At 49.7% G+C, this 16,945-nt stretch overlaps 1 protein-coding gene across 3 annotated transcripts in view; it reads right to left on the minus strand.

Annotated features, from left to right (window-relative positions):
* LOC129837139 (protein capicua homolog) overlaps positions 1 to 16,945 on the minus strand; it is a 79,499-nt gene that overhangs the window by 35,728 nt on the left and 26,826 nt on the right. For all 3 annotated transcript variants that reach the window (XM_055903052.1, XM_055903053.1, XM_055903050.1), the window contains exon 2: positions 14,418 to 16,945. This exon is cut by the window's right edge and continues 1,430 nt beyond it. In XM_055903052.1, coding sequence (XP_055759027.1) covers positions 14,418 to 16,945 — 2,528 coding nt within the window. The remainder of the gene's footprint in view (positions 1 to 14,417) is intronic.

Below are 16,945 nucleotides of genomic sequence, written 5' to 3' on the forward strand. Positions count from 1 at the left end.
ACTAACAGTCATTCTGTGTAGAGGGGAGAGTATCAGTGTAAAAATAGACTAACAGTCATTCTGTGTAGAGGGGAGGGGAGAGTATCAGTGTAAAAATAGACTAACAGTCATTCTGTGTAGAGGGGAGAGTATCAGTGTAAAAATAGACTAACAGTCATTCTGTGTAGAGGGGAGAGTATCAGTGTAAAAATAGACTAACTGTGACGAACGTTGTTGTAAGAATCGGACCAAAATGCAGCGTGGTTTGGGTTCATCATCTTTATTACGTGAACCGGCAAAAAACAATAAAGAACAAAACGAACGTGAAGCTATGCCGTGCTCAAGGCAACTATACACAAACAAGATCCCACAAAAACCAAGTGGGAAAGGCTGCCTAAATATGATCCCCAATCAGAGACAACGCTAAACAGCTGCCTCTGATTGGAAACAATACCAGGCCAACATAGAAATAAAAAAACTAGAGTACCCACCCTAGTCACACCCCGACCTAACCAAATAAGAGAATAGAAGGCTCTCTAAGGTCAGGGCGTGACACTAACAGTCATTCTGTGTAGAGGGGAGGAGAGAGTATCAGTGTAAAAATAAACTAACAGTCATTCTGTGTAGAGGGGAGGAAAGAGTATCAGTGTAAAAATAAACTAACAGTCATTCTGTGTAGAGGGGAGGAGAGAGTATCAGTGTAAAAATAAACTAACAGTCATTCTGTGTAGAGGGGAGGAGAGAGTATCAGTGTAAAAATAAACTAACAGTCATTCTGTGTAGAGGGGAGGAGAGAGTATCAGTGTAAAAATAAACTAAAAGTCATTCTGTGTAGAGGGGAGGAGAGAGTATCAGTGTAAAAATAAACTAAAAGTCATTCTGTGTAGAGGGGAGGAGAGAGTATCAGTGTAAAAATAAACTAAAAGTCATTCTGTGTAGAGGGGAGGAGAGAGGGAGGGAAAACAGAACTTCTCTTATGGGAGGAAGGGTGGAGAGGCCGGAGATGGATCTCTCTCTCTCTCGCACACACACACACACACACACACACACACACACACACACACACACACACACACACACACACACACACACACACACACACACACACACACACACACACACACACACACACACACACACACACACACACACACACACACACCAACTACTAAGGGCACTGACTGCAACTCATATTACTGGAAAAAAGGTTGCCTATAGATGTCTACATATCATTTATCACTAAATACTGCTGCTAATAGAAAACTCATAACACGTGCAAACATACACACATTATGACAAATTGAGTGTTGGCACAGTACATCTACACACAATTCTCACTAACAGCTGCAAATAGCGTACTTCATAACACACAGTCTAAACTATGACAAATAGTGTGTCTAATACCCTCCAGCACAGTGTACATTTTATTTTAACTGTTCTGTTCAAATCTCACAGGGAGCTTTGGGAGCCAGCCAATAAGGTCACAGCGAGCGCTACTAGCTCAGATGAGGCAGATGTTGTTGTCATAGTAAACAACTTATATTAACCGTTCCAGAACCACTACTGAAAGACAGACATACAGTATCTGCTCTCAGCTACTGTCAACAGCATCCTACCTTTTTGCTTAAATGAAAAATTCAGGATTTTTCTTTGAAAGATTAACTTTATCAACATTTAAATGGCAGTCGAAACAGCCTTATTATTTGAAGTGTTCTAATCTGTCATTCATTGTGTTGTCCATTCAGCTGGGATTTTCACTCCAGTCTTTGAGGGAGTCGCTTCTGTCATGGGAATACCCAAGCCTGTGGCATTAAGTGAACGGTTAAACGAATGGGCATTAGACCCAACCTCGACGAAAAAAGTGAGAGAATACAGCTTTGAAACTGCCCTGAGCTCTGACCATGCCAATACATATAAACCACTACAGAGAGCGCCAGAGGGAGAGAGGGGAGGTTACAGCCCTGTCACTGAGGGTACACTGTTATTAAACTACACTGAACAAAAATATAAACGCAGGCCACAATCAACAGCCTGATCAACTCTATGCGAAGGAGATGTGTCACGCTGCATGAGGCAAATGGTAGTGACCAGATATTGACTGGTTTTCTGATCCACGCCCCTACCTTTATTTATTAAAGGTATCAGTGACCAACAGATGCATATCTGTATTCCCAGTCATGTGAAATCCATAGATTAGGACCAAATGAATGTATTAAATGAACAGATTTTCTTCTATGAACTGTAACATCTTTGAAATTATTGCGTTTTATACTTTTGTTCCATATATTTTGTGCGTAAAGCCTCTACAAGCCTGTTTTTTATGAGTTTATAAATGCTTTCCTAACCCTAAATAATCTACAAGATGATGAAACAGAGATGAATATACACATATTTTCATGTCTTTCTGTCATTGATCCCTAATAATCTGAACTGTTCCCTCCATATAGTCTGTCGAGACAATTCTAATTAAAGGTGCCACATTTAAAGGGATGGCTTTAGATACATTGAATCAAAGCTAAACGAGAAAATCTGTTGGCCGGCAAGTGGGTGGGTTTTCAGCGGTTGAATAAAATGTATTTAGCGCGGGCAGTGCAAGGGAACCACGCCGGCAAAGTGTTATGGTGTTATGCACCTGGCATAAGGTAAGTGTGAATACCAACTACTGAGAAGTGCATAGGAAAGGCGTGCGTAGGAAAGGTATACATTTCCTGTCTGAATTGGTACCACAGTGAGGATATAAAAATAAAAGACTGCATGGGGGCTTTAAACATATGCAAATGAAACAAGAGTAATTTTGTTATGTAGGCTATGTGACACACATTTATGTTTGGTAGGAAAGAATGTTGGGTAGCAACAAATGAAACAGCACGCGGCTGCAGAGAGATCACAGAACAACAGGCAGGAAATACAAGAGATTATCAATAGACATTCAAGCCATTAAATTGATGATAGACTAAATCTAGAATGATGAGATTACTTGGGCTGAATACTCCTCTCCCTCTGAGAGACCGAATAGATCACCATGCAGACTTGACTGAATAGTGACAGACCACTAGTCCTCAGGACAAAATGAAAGGACATGGAGAGGAGTGTTGAAATTAAAGGGAGAAAATCTCGAAAGAGAGAGACCCCTCAGCTAAGCTTAACGATCTCCCTCTCCTGTCTCTGATTGGTGGAGCTCTGCCCTGTATCTGTGTAGGAGTTTGTTCTCATCCAATCCAAAAGCTACATATTGAGGGACTGCATAATACTCTGTGTCTACAGGAATATCTTCACACTGTATGAGGTGTTTATCTATGCTGCGTGTGTCTGTGCGTTTATGTACAGTTTCTCTGTGGGTGTTTCCTGTTCTCTGACATGAGGCTCTACGTGAAGTCCCTGACTTTCCGCCCCCTCCAACACCCAACCTGACTCCCACTCTCACCTGGCATCACATATAGGGGCACGCCACAGTCTCGCTCTCTCGCCTATTTCTCCCTCCAACACCCACCCTGACTCCCACTCTCACCTGGCATCACATATAGGGGCACGCCACAGTCTCGCTCTCTCGCCTATTTCTCCCTCCAACACCCACCCTGACTCCCACTCTCACCTGGCATCACATATAGGGGCACGCCACAGTCTCTCTCTCTCTCTCTCGCCTCTTTCTCCCTCCAACACCCACCCTGACTCCCACTCTCACCTGGCATCACATATAGGGGCACGCCACAGTCTCTCTCTCTCTCGCCTCTTTCTCCCTCCAACACCCACCCTGACTCCCACTCTCACCTGGCATCACATATAGGGGCACGCCACAGTCTCTCTCTCTCCCGCCCACTTTCTCCCACTCCCCAAATCCATCTCTCCCCCTCTCTCTCCTTCCTCCTACCAATCATTTGCTCTATCCAATTATAACTCGATTCTCCACCCTTCACAGTTACCATGGTAACAGTCATGTTGGGCACAAGTCCACATGTCACTTGTGGAGACCAACGGCCCACTGAACGCACCACAACACACACCACCCTCCACCTGGCCTCTGTGTCTTCCCTAGAGACAGAGCGTTATGATGTCATCTATTCGTGCGTAATCAAATCATGGAATTCGGCTTCTGTAAAAAAAACAGAACTAGTGTGCGTCACGTCAACCTGAAGCTTTCCTGAGACCATGAGATGTGTGTGTTTCAGTGTGTGATCCAGCCTGCCCAGACAAATCATGGACATGGGTACAAGAGATGCTCAGTGTTCTTCAGGACACACATATCCACCATAGACAGTCGTGCTCTTTATCTTCTGTTATTTTCAGACACAGGACACATGCGCACTATCATTGAGCATTACCCTGTTCCAGAGCACAGTACTTCTCCTGTTCCCACTCCCTAGCCACTGATCTAGGATCAACTTAACATTGCCAAATCCTAACCTTAACCATTATAGGGGGAACACACCAAACTGACTCCAGATCAGCGTCTAGGTGCGCCGTCCTCCCCTGTCCCTGTTCCGTGGCTGAGATGTAATGTGTGTGTTTGTCCACCTAGAGGCAGTATGAGCCAGCAGATAAAGCACCAGCAGACGGACAGAGCCATGCCAGACAGCCTGGGAAAACACTCAAGCAGGAGAGAGAGGAAGAGAGCGGGAAGAGAGATGTTCGACCTGCCTAAAATAAAAACTCCTCTCCTAAAGTAAAGCTAAGTCTAACTTAGGTCGGAGAGCACCTGTACTTCAGAGGAACATTAAAAATGTACTTTTTAGACTCCCCCCCCCCCCCAAAAAAAATTATGTTTTATGAAGTGCAATAGTGACGCATAAGCCTGCCCTTGTGTATTTGACTATATACACATGGTAATATAACGATATGAATGAGTGTTAGTCTATCCAGATGTGTGGTAGTCTGTTGCCATGGTCTGGGAGCCAGTGCGACGCTTTAAGTGTTACGTAAAGGGGAGGGGGTGTTGTTATTCCCGGGTATCTGTATCCGGGTAGACCAGGATGGCGAGAGGGAGAGGAGGAGACTGCAGTGCGATGGAGCGAAGGGTTAACATGGAGAATGGGCGCTTTTTGTGGTTTGGGAAAGGCAGAGCGAGACAGAGAAAGGAGAGGGGAAGAGACGGGTCTCCAGTTGCTTTTCCTGAGTGTGTGTGTGTGTAAAAGTGAGTGCCCTGTGTTGGGTGTGTATGTATAAGTGAGTGCCCTGTGTTGGGTGTGTGTGTATAAGTGAGTGCCCTGTGTTGGGTGTGTATGTATAAGTGAGTGCCCTGTGTTGGGTGTGTGTGTATAAGTGAGTGCCCTGTGTTGGGTGTGTGTGTATAAGTGAGTGCCCTGTGTTGGGTGTGTGTGTATAAGTGAGTGCCCTGTGTTGGGTGTGTGTGTGTATAAGTGAGTGCCCTGTGTTGGGTGTGTGTGTATAAGTGAGTGCCCTGTGTTGGGTGTTTGTGTATAAGTGAGTGCCCTGTGTTGGATGTGTGTATAAGTGAGTGCCCTGTGTTGGGTGTGTGTGTATAAATGAGTGCCCTGTGTTGGGTGTGTGTGTGTATAAGTGAGTAACCTGTGTTGGGTGTGTGTGTATAAGTGAGTGCCCTGTGTTGGGTGTGTGTGTATAAGTGAGTGCCCTGTGTTGGGTGTGTGTGTATAAGTGAGCACCCTGTGTTGGGTGTGTGTGTATAAGTGAGTGCCCTGTGTTGGGTGTGTATGTATAAGTGAGTGCCCTGTGTTGGGTGTGTGTGTATAAGTGAGTGCCCTGTGTTGGGTGTGTGTGTATAAGTGAGTGCCCTGTGTTGGGTGTGTGTGTATAAGTGAGTGCCCTGTGTTGGGTGTGTGTGTATAAGTGAGTGTCCTGTGTTGGGTGTGTGTGTATAAATGAGTGCCCTGTGTTGGGTGTGTGTGTGTATAAGTGAGTGCCCTGTGTTGGGTGTGTATGTATAAGTGAGTGCCCTGTGTTGGGTGTGTGTGTATAAATGAGTGCCCTGTGTTGGGTGTGTGTGTATAAGTGAGTGCCCTGTGTTGGGTGTGTGTGTATAAGTGAGTGCCCTGTGTTGGGTGTGTGTGTATAAGTGAGTGCCCTGTGTTGGGTGTGTGTGTGTATAAGTGAGTACTCTGTGTTGGGTGTGTGTGTATAAGTGAGTGCCCTGTGTTGGGTGTGTGTGTGTATAAGTGAGTACTCTGTGTTGGGTGTGTGTGTATAAGTGAGTGCCCTGTGTTAGGTGTGTGTGTATAAGTGAGTGCCCAGTGTTGGGTGTGTGTATAAGTGAGTGCCCTGTGTTGGGTGTGTGTGTGCGTGGCATGCCCCATGCTGCATCTGTGTGTGTTTGTAACTGGCCGGCCCCGGTGGTGGGTGTGTGTGTGTGCCCAGATTCGGGGGTCTGTGTGTGCCCGCCTGGTGTTGGGTAGATGTGTGTGAAGGCACTAAGCCCATTCAGGCTGGCCGTGAAGCACTGACTATCCAGATTTCACCTCATAATCACAGAGAAAGCTGGAGTTTCCATCGCAAATCTGTTTCCATTTGGCTCTGTGAGAAACTAAAGGGGTCTACTAACTAACACAGGGCTGAGAAGGATCATTTAGTTCTAATAGACTCTGTATGAAGCATGCACCAACCACACTCACAGTCCTAACCTCACTACAAAAGGTTCATTCATGCTACATACAGTAGATTTGTATTCCAGAAAGTAATGGCATAACCTTGTTTGACCGGGCCTGGCCAGAACTAGGCTAATGCTGTAGGTGGTCACTTTAAAGGTGGAGCACATAGCCTAACTAGAATAAGAAGTGAAACCATTGATTTGAATTATTTAGAGAACAGTCAGATTCTGAAATCAAAATGTTGGAGTAGGCGTGTCAAAATGGGAATGTAATGTAGAGGCCTAAGTTGTTTATCAGAGTACTATTTATGCGTCCATGCTGTTCCATATGATGTACAGCAAATTGCCCTTAGGAGGTAATAAAGCCTGAGAAAAACACAGTTACTATGACTTTGTGCGATGTGTATTTCGTGCTGGGTTCTGTGGTAACATTAACAGTACAAACTTGGAAATAAAGATTTGACCCCGAGCACTTCAACGTCAACTACAAATCAATTTAGAGAGCTACATCAGAATTCTTGTCTTGCGTTCATGTTTAAATGTTAACTAAAATGTCTGTGTCTTTCCACTTCCACTGACTGCGAAGGGGAACTGCATAGCGCCAGCTTCTATTTGTACTGCATGTTGTGTGCATGTACATCGGTGTATGGGAGTGTTTGCTTTGTTGCCATGGCAACAGACGTTTTGGCACGTACACATCATTTCCGGTGTTTGATGATTGATGCGTGGTTGCGCACACACACACACACACACACACACACACACACACACACACACACACACACACACACACACACACACACACACACACACACACACACACACACACACACACACACTACTTACAATGCATCATGCACATATGATATACTTTTCCCTTTCATCCTCTCTCCCTCCATCTCATCCTTTTCTCACGTAGTCTCTCAATGGTTCTATCAATTTTACAGCACTACCCTTTACTCTGACATTGACCCTCTTGCTCCCTTTGTAAAATGAACTTTGAGTTACAAACACACATGCAGTCCCTGAATCCAGAGTTCTGTCTGAGTTTGAGAGTAGTTACATTTCCCAGCCCCACCCCTCAGCTCACCAAACCGAGTGGCAGGGCTACTGTTAGGCTGAAACACAAATCCCAGACTATGATTTTAAAGTGTGTGTGACGATAATAAACATGAATAAATGGAACATTGTATTGGATGGGTGGAAGGAGGAGTGGAAACAGGGGAAGGAAGCTGCAGAAAACTCATCCTTCTGTCTCACTTCTCCAACAGAGTTCAATCTAATTTACCTGACTCACTCCTCCTCCCTTCTCTCTCACATATCACCTCTAGCCAAAGCTGGAGTTCTACCAACTAACTCAATTGTACAGCCATTCAGTAGAGAATGGGGGGGCTGGAATCATCTTATAAGTGACCTGCCCAGTGTGAAAGTACATGATGTTATAAAAAATATATATAAACGCAACATGAAGTGTTAGTCCCATGTTTCATGAGCTGAAATAAAATATCCCTGAAATGTACCATATGCGCCAAAATATTATTTCTCTCAAATTTGGTGCCCAAATTGATTTACATCCCTGTTAGTGAGCATTTCTGCTTTGCCAAGATAATCCACCCACCTGACAGGTGTGGCAAATCAAGAAGCTAATTAAACAGCATGATCATTACACAGTTGCACCTTGACCTGGGGACAATAAAAGGCTGCTTCTAAAATGTGCAGTTTTGTCAATTGGCATACTGACTGTAGGAATGGCCACCAGAGCTGTTGCCAGAGAATTTAATGTACATTTCTCTACCATAAGCCGCCTTGTTTTCGAGAATTTATCAGTACGTCCAACCGGCCTCACAACTGCAGATCACGTGTAACCATGCCAGCCCAGGAACTCCACATCCAGCCTCTTTACCTGCGGGATCGTCTGAGGCGAGCCACCCAGACAGCTGATGAAACTGAGGAGTATTTCTGTCTGTAATAAAGCTCTTTTGTGGGAAAAGCTCATTCTGATTGGCTGGGCCTGGTTCCCAGATTAGGGCCAAATGTATTTATTTAAATTGACTGATTTCCTTATATGAACTGTAACTCAGTAAAGTCGTTGAAATTGTTCTATGTTGCGTTTTTATTTCTGTTCAATATATACAGTTGAAGTCGGAAGTTTACATACACTTAGGTTGGAGTCATTAAAACTCGTTTTTCAACCACTCCACAAATTGCTTGTTAACAAACTATAGTTGTGGCAAGTCGGTTAAGACATCTACTTTGTGCATGACATAAGTCATTTTTCCAAAAATTGTTTACAGACAGATTACTTCACTTATAATTCACTGTATGACATTTCCAGTGGGTCAGAAGTTGACATACACTAAGTTGACTGGGCCTTTAAACAGCTTGGAAAATTCCAGAAAATTATGTCATTGCGTTAGAAGCTTCTGATAGGCTAATTGACATCATTTGAGTACATTGGAGGTGTACCTGTGGATGTATTTCAAGGCCTACCTTCAAACTCAGTGCCTCAATGCTTGACATCATGGGAAAATCAAAAGAAATCAGCCAATACCTCAGAAAAACAATTGTAGACCTCCACAAGTCTAGTTCATCCTTGGGAGCAATTTCCAAATGCCTGAAGCTACCACGTTCATCTGCACAAACAATAGTACGCAAGTATAAACACCATGGGACCACGCAGCCGTCATAGTGCACAGGAAGGAGACGCGTTCTGTCTCCTAGATATGAACGTACTTTAGTGTGAAAAGTGCAAATCAATCCCAGAACAACAGCAAAGGACCTTGAAGTGAAGATGCTGGAGGAAACAGGTACAAAATATCTATAGCCACAGTAAAACAAGTCCTATATCGACATAACCTGAAAGGCCGCTCAGCAAGGAAGAAGCTACTGCTCCAAAACCGCCATAAAAAAGCCAGACTATGGTTTGCAATTGCACATGGGGACAAAGATTGTACTTTTTGGAGAAATGTTCTCTGGTCTGATGAAACAAAAATAGAACTGTTTGACCATAATGACCATCATTATTTTTGGAGGAAAAAGGGGGAGGCTTGCAAGCCGAAGAACACCATCCCAACCGTGAAGCACGGGGGTGGCAGCATCATGTTGTGGGGGTGCTTTGCTGCAGGAGGGACTGGTGCACTTCACAAAATAGATGGCATCATGAGGGAGGAACATCTCAAGACATCAGTCAGGAAGTTAATCCTTGGTCACAAATGGGTCTTCCAAATGGACAATGACCCCAAGCATACTTCCAAAGTTGTGGCAAAATGGCTTAAGGACAACAAAGTCAAGGTATTGGAGTGGCCATCACAAAGCCGTGACCTCAATCTTATAGAAAAATTGTGGGCAGAACTGAAAAAGCATGTGTGATCAAGGAGGCCTACAAACCTGACTCAGTTACACCAGCTCTGTCAGGAGGAATGGACCAAAATTCTCCCAACTTATTGTGGGAAGCTTGTGGAAGTCTACCTGAAACATTTGACCCAAGTTAAACAATTTAAAGGCAATGCTACCAAATACTAACTGAGTGTATGTAAACTTCTGACCCACTGGGAATGTGATGAAAGAAATAAAAGCTAAAAGAAATAATTCTCTCTACTATTATTTCACATTCTTAAAATAAAGTGATGATCCTAACTGACCTAAGACAGGGAATTGTTACTAGGATTAAACATCAGGAATTGTGAAAAACTGAGTTTAAATGTATTTCGCTACGGCGTATGTAAACTTCCGACTTCAACTGTATAATGTCACTTTTATCTGCAATATGTTAATCTATTTGTTATGTGTGTGTAGCAGTTTTACACTCAAAGCTCATCGTAACTACGCAGTAAGCACACACACTTCTCCCTAGTTTCTCTCTGACAACCACATGCACAAACAAGAACTCACACCCTCTTTCTCTCAAGAGAGAACCCACATACACTTGTCTCGCAAAGACAGACAAATAGCTAGACCTACAACACATACAATCACACTGAATACAACAACAGGCCATCTAAATGTCATACCACTGCTCCAGCGCAGATGGAGAAATGTTGATTCACTGTTTATTGATCACGCACGCACGCACGCACGCACGCACGCACGCACACACACACACACACACACACACACACAGACACACACAGAGAGAAAGAGAGCCCACACAGGAGCTTGAAGCACAGAGGATTCTTTACACACCCACATGCACTCTGGCACTGTAAGGTGAGCATGCAAACACACACAACTCTAAAATGGACGAGCCCAAACCAACTCACTCAAGAATAACTCCCAGACCTTATTTTACCCCTTCATACTATACAACATGACACAGAGACAGACACACACACAGACACACACGCTCAACGCGTCATTGATAAGTGGCGTGAGTAGATAATAGCCTTTGGGGAAAGACAGCTAACCAAACCGTCTCTCTAGGCACGCACGCGCACGCACGCACGCACACACACACACACACACACACACACACACACACACACACACACACACACACACACACACACACCTATGGTTCTCCTATGGTATTACCTCCTGTCAATACTGTCCTATTGTTTATTAGAGAAACTGACACACACACACACCAGAATGGTAGAACTGACCGTACTGGTGCAGTGGTAGCCTACATACCGTTTCCTAACTGGTACTGTACCCCTTCTTACAGTCAGACAGCACTGCAGAGATGGGACTGAGAGGATTCATGTCAGTTGCATTCTCTCAAAGACAAAACCCCAAATGTCATTCATCCTCCCATCCTCTCTTTCAGAGGCCTTCCCCACTCTCTATCTAAACCCAGTTTCAAACAATGATGACACACACACACCCAGCGAGAGATGGTGGAAACGGTCCGTATGTGGCCTACATTACATACAGTATATCCTGTATTTTATACCCATTTAAACTGAACTGATTTCCCTACTCTGACCCAACAGTCACCGACCAGCCCTTCCTTGTTACTGTAAGCCCATCTCATCCCTCCCCCTGTACCTCTACCCCACCTCATCCCTCCCCCTGTTCCTCTACCCCATCTCATCCCTCCCCCTGTTCCTCTACCCCATCTCATCCCTCCCCCTGTACCTCTACCCCATCTCATCCCTCCCCCTGTTCCTCTACCCCATCTCATCCCTCCCCCTGTTCCTCTACCCCATCTCATCCCTCCCCCTGTTCCTCTACCCCATCTCATCCCTCCCCCTGTACCTCTACCCCATCTCATCCCTCCCCCTGTTCCTCTACCCCATCTCATCCCTCCCCCTGTTCCTCTACCCCATCTCATCCCTCCCCCTGTTCCTCTACCCCATCTCATCCCTCCCCCTGTACCTCTACCCCATCTCATCCCTCCCCCTGTTCCTCTACCCCATCTCATCCCTCCCCCTGTTCCTCTACCCCATCTCATCCCTCCCCCTGTTCCTCTACCCCATCTCATCCCTCCCCCTGTACCTCTACCCCATCTCATCCCTCCCCCTGTTCCTCTACCCCATCTCATCCCTCCCCCTGTTCCTCTACCCCATCTCATCCCTCCCCCTGTACCTCTACCCCATCTCATCCCTCCCCCTGTTCCTCTACCCCATCTCATCCCTCCCCCTGTTCCTCTACCCCATCTCATCCCTCCCCCTGTACCTCTACCCCATCTCATCCCTCCCCCTGTTCCTCTACCCCATCTCATCCCTCCCCCTGTTCCTCTACCCCATCTCATCCCTCCCCCTGTACCTCTAACCCATCTCATCCCTCCCCCTGTACCTCTACCCCATCTCATCCCTCCCCCTGTTCCTCTACCCCATCTCATCCCTCCCCCTGTTCCTCTACCCCATCTCATCCCTCCCCGTTTACCTCTACCCCATCTCATCCCTCCCCCTGTTCCTCTACCCCATCTCATCCCTCCCCCTGTTCCTCTACCCCATCTCATCCCTCCCCGTTTACCTCTACCCCATCTCATCCCTCCCCCTGTACCTCTACCCCATCTCATCCCTCCCCGTTTACCTCTACCCCATCTCATCCCTCCCCCTGTACCTCTACCCCATCTCATCCCTCCCCCTGTTCCTCTACCCCATCTCATCCCTCCCCCTGTTCCTCTACCCCATCTCATCCCTCCCCCTGTTCCTCTACCCCATCTCATCCCTCCCCGTTTACCTCTACCCCATCTCATCCCTCCCCCTGTACCTCTACCCCATCTCATCCCTCCCCCTGTTCCTCTACCCCATCTCATCCCTCCCCGTTTACCTCTACCCCATCTCATCCCTCCCCCTGTTCCTCTACCCCATCTCATCCCTCCCCGTTCCTCTACCCCATCTCATCCCTCCCCGTTTACCTCTACCCCATCTCATCCCTCCCCGTTTACCTCTACCCCATCTCATCCCTCCCCCTGTTCCTCTACCCCATCTCATCCCTCCCCGTTCCTCTACCCCATCTCATCCCTCCCCGTTTACCTCTACCCCATCTCATCCCTCCCCGTTCCTCTACCCCATCTCATCCCTCCCCGTTTACCTCTACCCCATCTCATCCCTCCCCGTTTACCTCTACCCCATCTCATCCCTCCCCCTGTTCCTCTACCCCATCTCATCCCTCCCCGTTCCTCTACCCCATCTCATCCCTCCCCGTTTACCTCTACCCCATCTCATCCCTCCCCGTTTACCTCTACCCCACCTCATCCCTCCCCGTGTACCTCTACCCCATCTCATCCCTCCCCGTTTACCTCTACCCCATCTCATCTCATCCCTCCCCCTGTACCTCTACCCCATCTCATCTCATCCCTCCCCCTGTACCTCTACCCCATCTCATCCCTCCCCCTGTACCTCTACCCCATCTCATCCCTCCCCCTGTACCTCTACCCCATCTCATCCCTCCCCCTGTACCTCTACCCCATCTCATCCCTCCCCGTTTACCTCTACCCCATCTCATCCCTCCCCCTGTACCTCTACCCCATCTCATCCCTCCCCCTGTTCCTCTACCCCATCTCATCCCTCCCCGTTTACCTCTACCCCATCTCATCCCTCCCCCTGTTCCTCTACCCCATCTCATCCCTCCCCGTTCCTCTACCCCATCTCATCCCTCCCCGTTTACCTCTACCCCATCTCATCCCTCCCCGTTTACCTCTACCCCATCTCATCCCTCCCCCTGTTCCTCTACCCCATCTCATCCCTCCCCGTTCCTCTACCCCATCTCATCCCTCCCCGTTTACCTCTACCCCATCTCATCCCTCCCCGTGTACCTCTACCCCATCTCATCCCTCCCCGTTTACCTCTACCCCATCTCATCTCATCCCTCCCCGTTTACCTCTACCCCATCTCATCTCATCCCTCCCCCTGTACCTCTACCCCATCTCATCTCATCCCTCCCCCTGTACCTCTACCCCATCTCATCCCTCCCCCTGTACCTCTACCCCATCTCATCCCTCCCCCTGTACCTCTACCCCATCTCATCCCTCCCCCTGTACCTCTACCCCATCTCATCTCATCCCTCCCCGTTTACCTCTACCCCATCTCATCCCTCCCCCTGTACCTCTACCCCATCTCATCCCTCCCCCTGTTCCTCTACCCCATCTCATCCCTCCCCCTGTACCTCTACCCCATCTCATCCCTCCCCCTGTACCTCTACCCCATCTCATCCCTCCCCCTGTTCCTCTACCCCATCTCATCCCTCCCCGTTTACCTCTACCCCATCTCATCCCTCCCCGTTTACCTCTACCCCATCTCATCCCTCCCCGTTTACCTCTACCCCATCTCATCCCCTCCCGTTTACCTCTACCTCTACCCCATCTCATCCCTCCCCCTGTACCTCTACCCCATCTCATCCCTCCCCGTTTACCTCTACCCCATCTCATCCCTCCCCGTTTACCTCTACCCCATCTCATCCCTTCATGTCCAGGCTGTCTCCCAGTGTGTCTCACCTGTCCCAGGGCGTCCCATGATGATCTCTTTGCATGGTGTGGGGTGCAGGTTCTCTGCAGGCAGTATGAGGGGCAGCAGGGCTGTAGGAGAGGGGTGACAGGCCACTGGCTGCTGAACCTCCCCCCCAAATGAGCCTGTCCTCTCCGTCCTACCCCGCCCTTCCCCTGGGCTGGCTGGGTTGGTGAGGGGGGGTCCCGAAGAGGGGGGCGTGGTGGAGATGGAGATGCAAGCCAAAGCTGGGTAACCGGGGGTGATGGAGGTCAGGAAGGGCGGAGCGGATGACACCAGCACTAGGGTGGGGGTGGGGCTCTGGACGAGGACGGTGCCGTTGGTTGCCGCGGCAGCAGCAGCGTTGATGGGTACAGGGACTTGGAGAGTGGCGACAGGCTGGGGAGTAACGCTGTTAAGACTCTTAGGATCACCTACTCCCCCCCCCCCACGGCCTAACGGACGCTCTGTGAACTTGGCCAGAGGAACCTCCGGGTTCCGCACGATTACTGGAGAGTCCCGCAAGGCCTGCTGGGATGTAGGGTGGAAACGGCGGGGGCCTGAGTCTGGAGGGGAGGGCGGGGTTGGGGACACCAGGAGGGGAGGGGGGGAAGTGGTGGAGGAGGAGGGGGGCCGGCTGGTTGGTGTGCTCACCCCTCGGGGACAGGAGAAGGTGGGTGTGTAAGCGTGGGTGTGTGCTGGGGTTTGGGGGGAGAGGACGGGGAACGAGGCAGGGTTCAGGTCCCCCTGCTCCAGCTCAGGTTTGGGGGGGTAGTCGTGGTGGGGGTGGGAGGAGGGAGGAGGAACGTCTGTTTTGCGTTTGCTGGGACTCATGGGGACAGTGAAGGTCAGGTTAGTGTGGAAGGACGGCTGGACCCCTGAGGTATGCCTCTCCCTCTCTGCCCCCCCAGGGGTGCCCAGCTTTCCCACTGTGGCACTGGGGTGTCTGTGTCTACGAGGAGGGGGGAGGACGGAGGAGGCGGTGATGGGGGAGAAGTTGGCGGGACGGAATCCGAAGAGGGGGGAGGGTGAGGGCGAGGGGGCGGGGGAGAAAGGGGACTGGTTGGAGGTGGGGGAGAAGGAGGGGGTCCCAGAGTGAGAGCTGCCCAGAGACACCAGCATGGTGGCTGCCTCACACTCGTCAAAGTCAAACCTGGAGAAGTCATGGGGGAGGAGGGAGGGCAGCACCAGCCGAGGGCGAGAGTCTCCTCTACTGCTGGCCTCGCTGCTGTCTCTGGACGTCTCATCCCAGTCAAACCCACGCAGGTCAGAGGGGGTGACCGTCCCTGAACTGCTCCCCCCTCCTCCTCTCCCCCTGTCCCTCTCTCCCCCTCCTCCCGCTCCCTCCATCTCTTTAGTTCTCATGGAGAGGTGGCGTGAGCAGTAGCCTCGTCTCTGGGACTCCTTCATACAGCCCTCTCTGGAACAGAGGCGTCTCCACTGCTTGCCGTTGAACTTCTTGCGGATACCGTTAGGGGTGCACACCACGTCCCCCTTTTTGTACTTCTGCAGGGCGGCCGACAGGGGGGTACGGGAGCGCGAGGAGGAGGCTGAGGAGGAGGTAGACTCCCCTCTAGGGGTAGGGGTGGGGATCTGGGAGGGGGTCTTGTCCATGGGGACCAGGGTGCTCTTGGAAGGGGGTAGGTGTGGTGTGGGGGTCATGCCCAGGGCCTCAGGGCCAGGCAAGGTGAGGGAGGACAGGTGAGAGCCCAGTGGCGTGCCCAGGCCCTGGACCAGGTGTTGGGAGGAGGGGTAGCTGTGCCCCCCGAGGAGGGGCTTGGAGAGGATGTGGCGATGCTGGGTGTCCATACTGAACCTAGACAACTCCATGTCCTCCTCTGGTGTTTGGGGCTGTTTCTGTCTCTCTTGTTCCCTCTCTTGTTCTATCTCTCTGTCAGGGTAACCCTCTCCAGTGCTGGCGACAACGCTGGTCGTTACCAACGAGGAGGGGTGGGGCGAGACGTTTCCATAGTGATGCCCCCCCACCACCCCATCTGGAGAGAAGCTATGCACCAACCTCGCTCCCCCTCCCATCGGCCCACCCAGCGCCATCCCAATACTCAGCTGGCACACCTCCCTCTCCACCTCCATCTCCTCCCTTCTCTCCCTCTCCTCCCTCTCTCTCTCCCTCTCCCCCCCCCCCTCTGTGTGAGGCAGTTCCCAGGGGGGAGTCAGCAGCCTCAGGCTCTGTCTGGACACCCATACAGCCTGGGCCTGCGCCCTCCTCCTCTCCTCCTCCATCCCTCCCTCCTCCTCCCTCCCTCCATTCTCCAGCGCCTCTCGATCCTCACACAGTAGCACCCTGTAGGGGAACGACACGGCAGGTTGGGGGTCTACCTGGGACAGCACCCCTTCTCTGTATAGCTGAGGTGCCCCCTGTTCACCCCCATCTCGCCCCCCTCCCCCTCTGAAAGGCACACATACGCGTGTCCCGATGGCCACAGACGCCGTGCCGGGTGGGGGGGCGTCCAGGATGAACTCCACGCTCGTCTCCTCCCCCTCCGGGTGTGCGGTCCCCCCCTGAAAGGGGTAACAGAGT

This window comes from Salvelinus fontinalis, chromosome 38 (assembly GCF_029448725.1).
Source record: "Salvelinus fontinalis isolate EN_2023a chromosome 38, ASM2944872v1, whole genome shotgun sequence".
NCBI lineage: Eukaryota > Metazoa > Chordata > Actinopteri > Salmoniformes > Salmonidae > Salvelinus > Salvelinus fontinalis.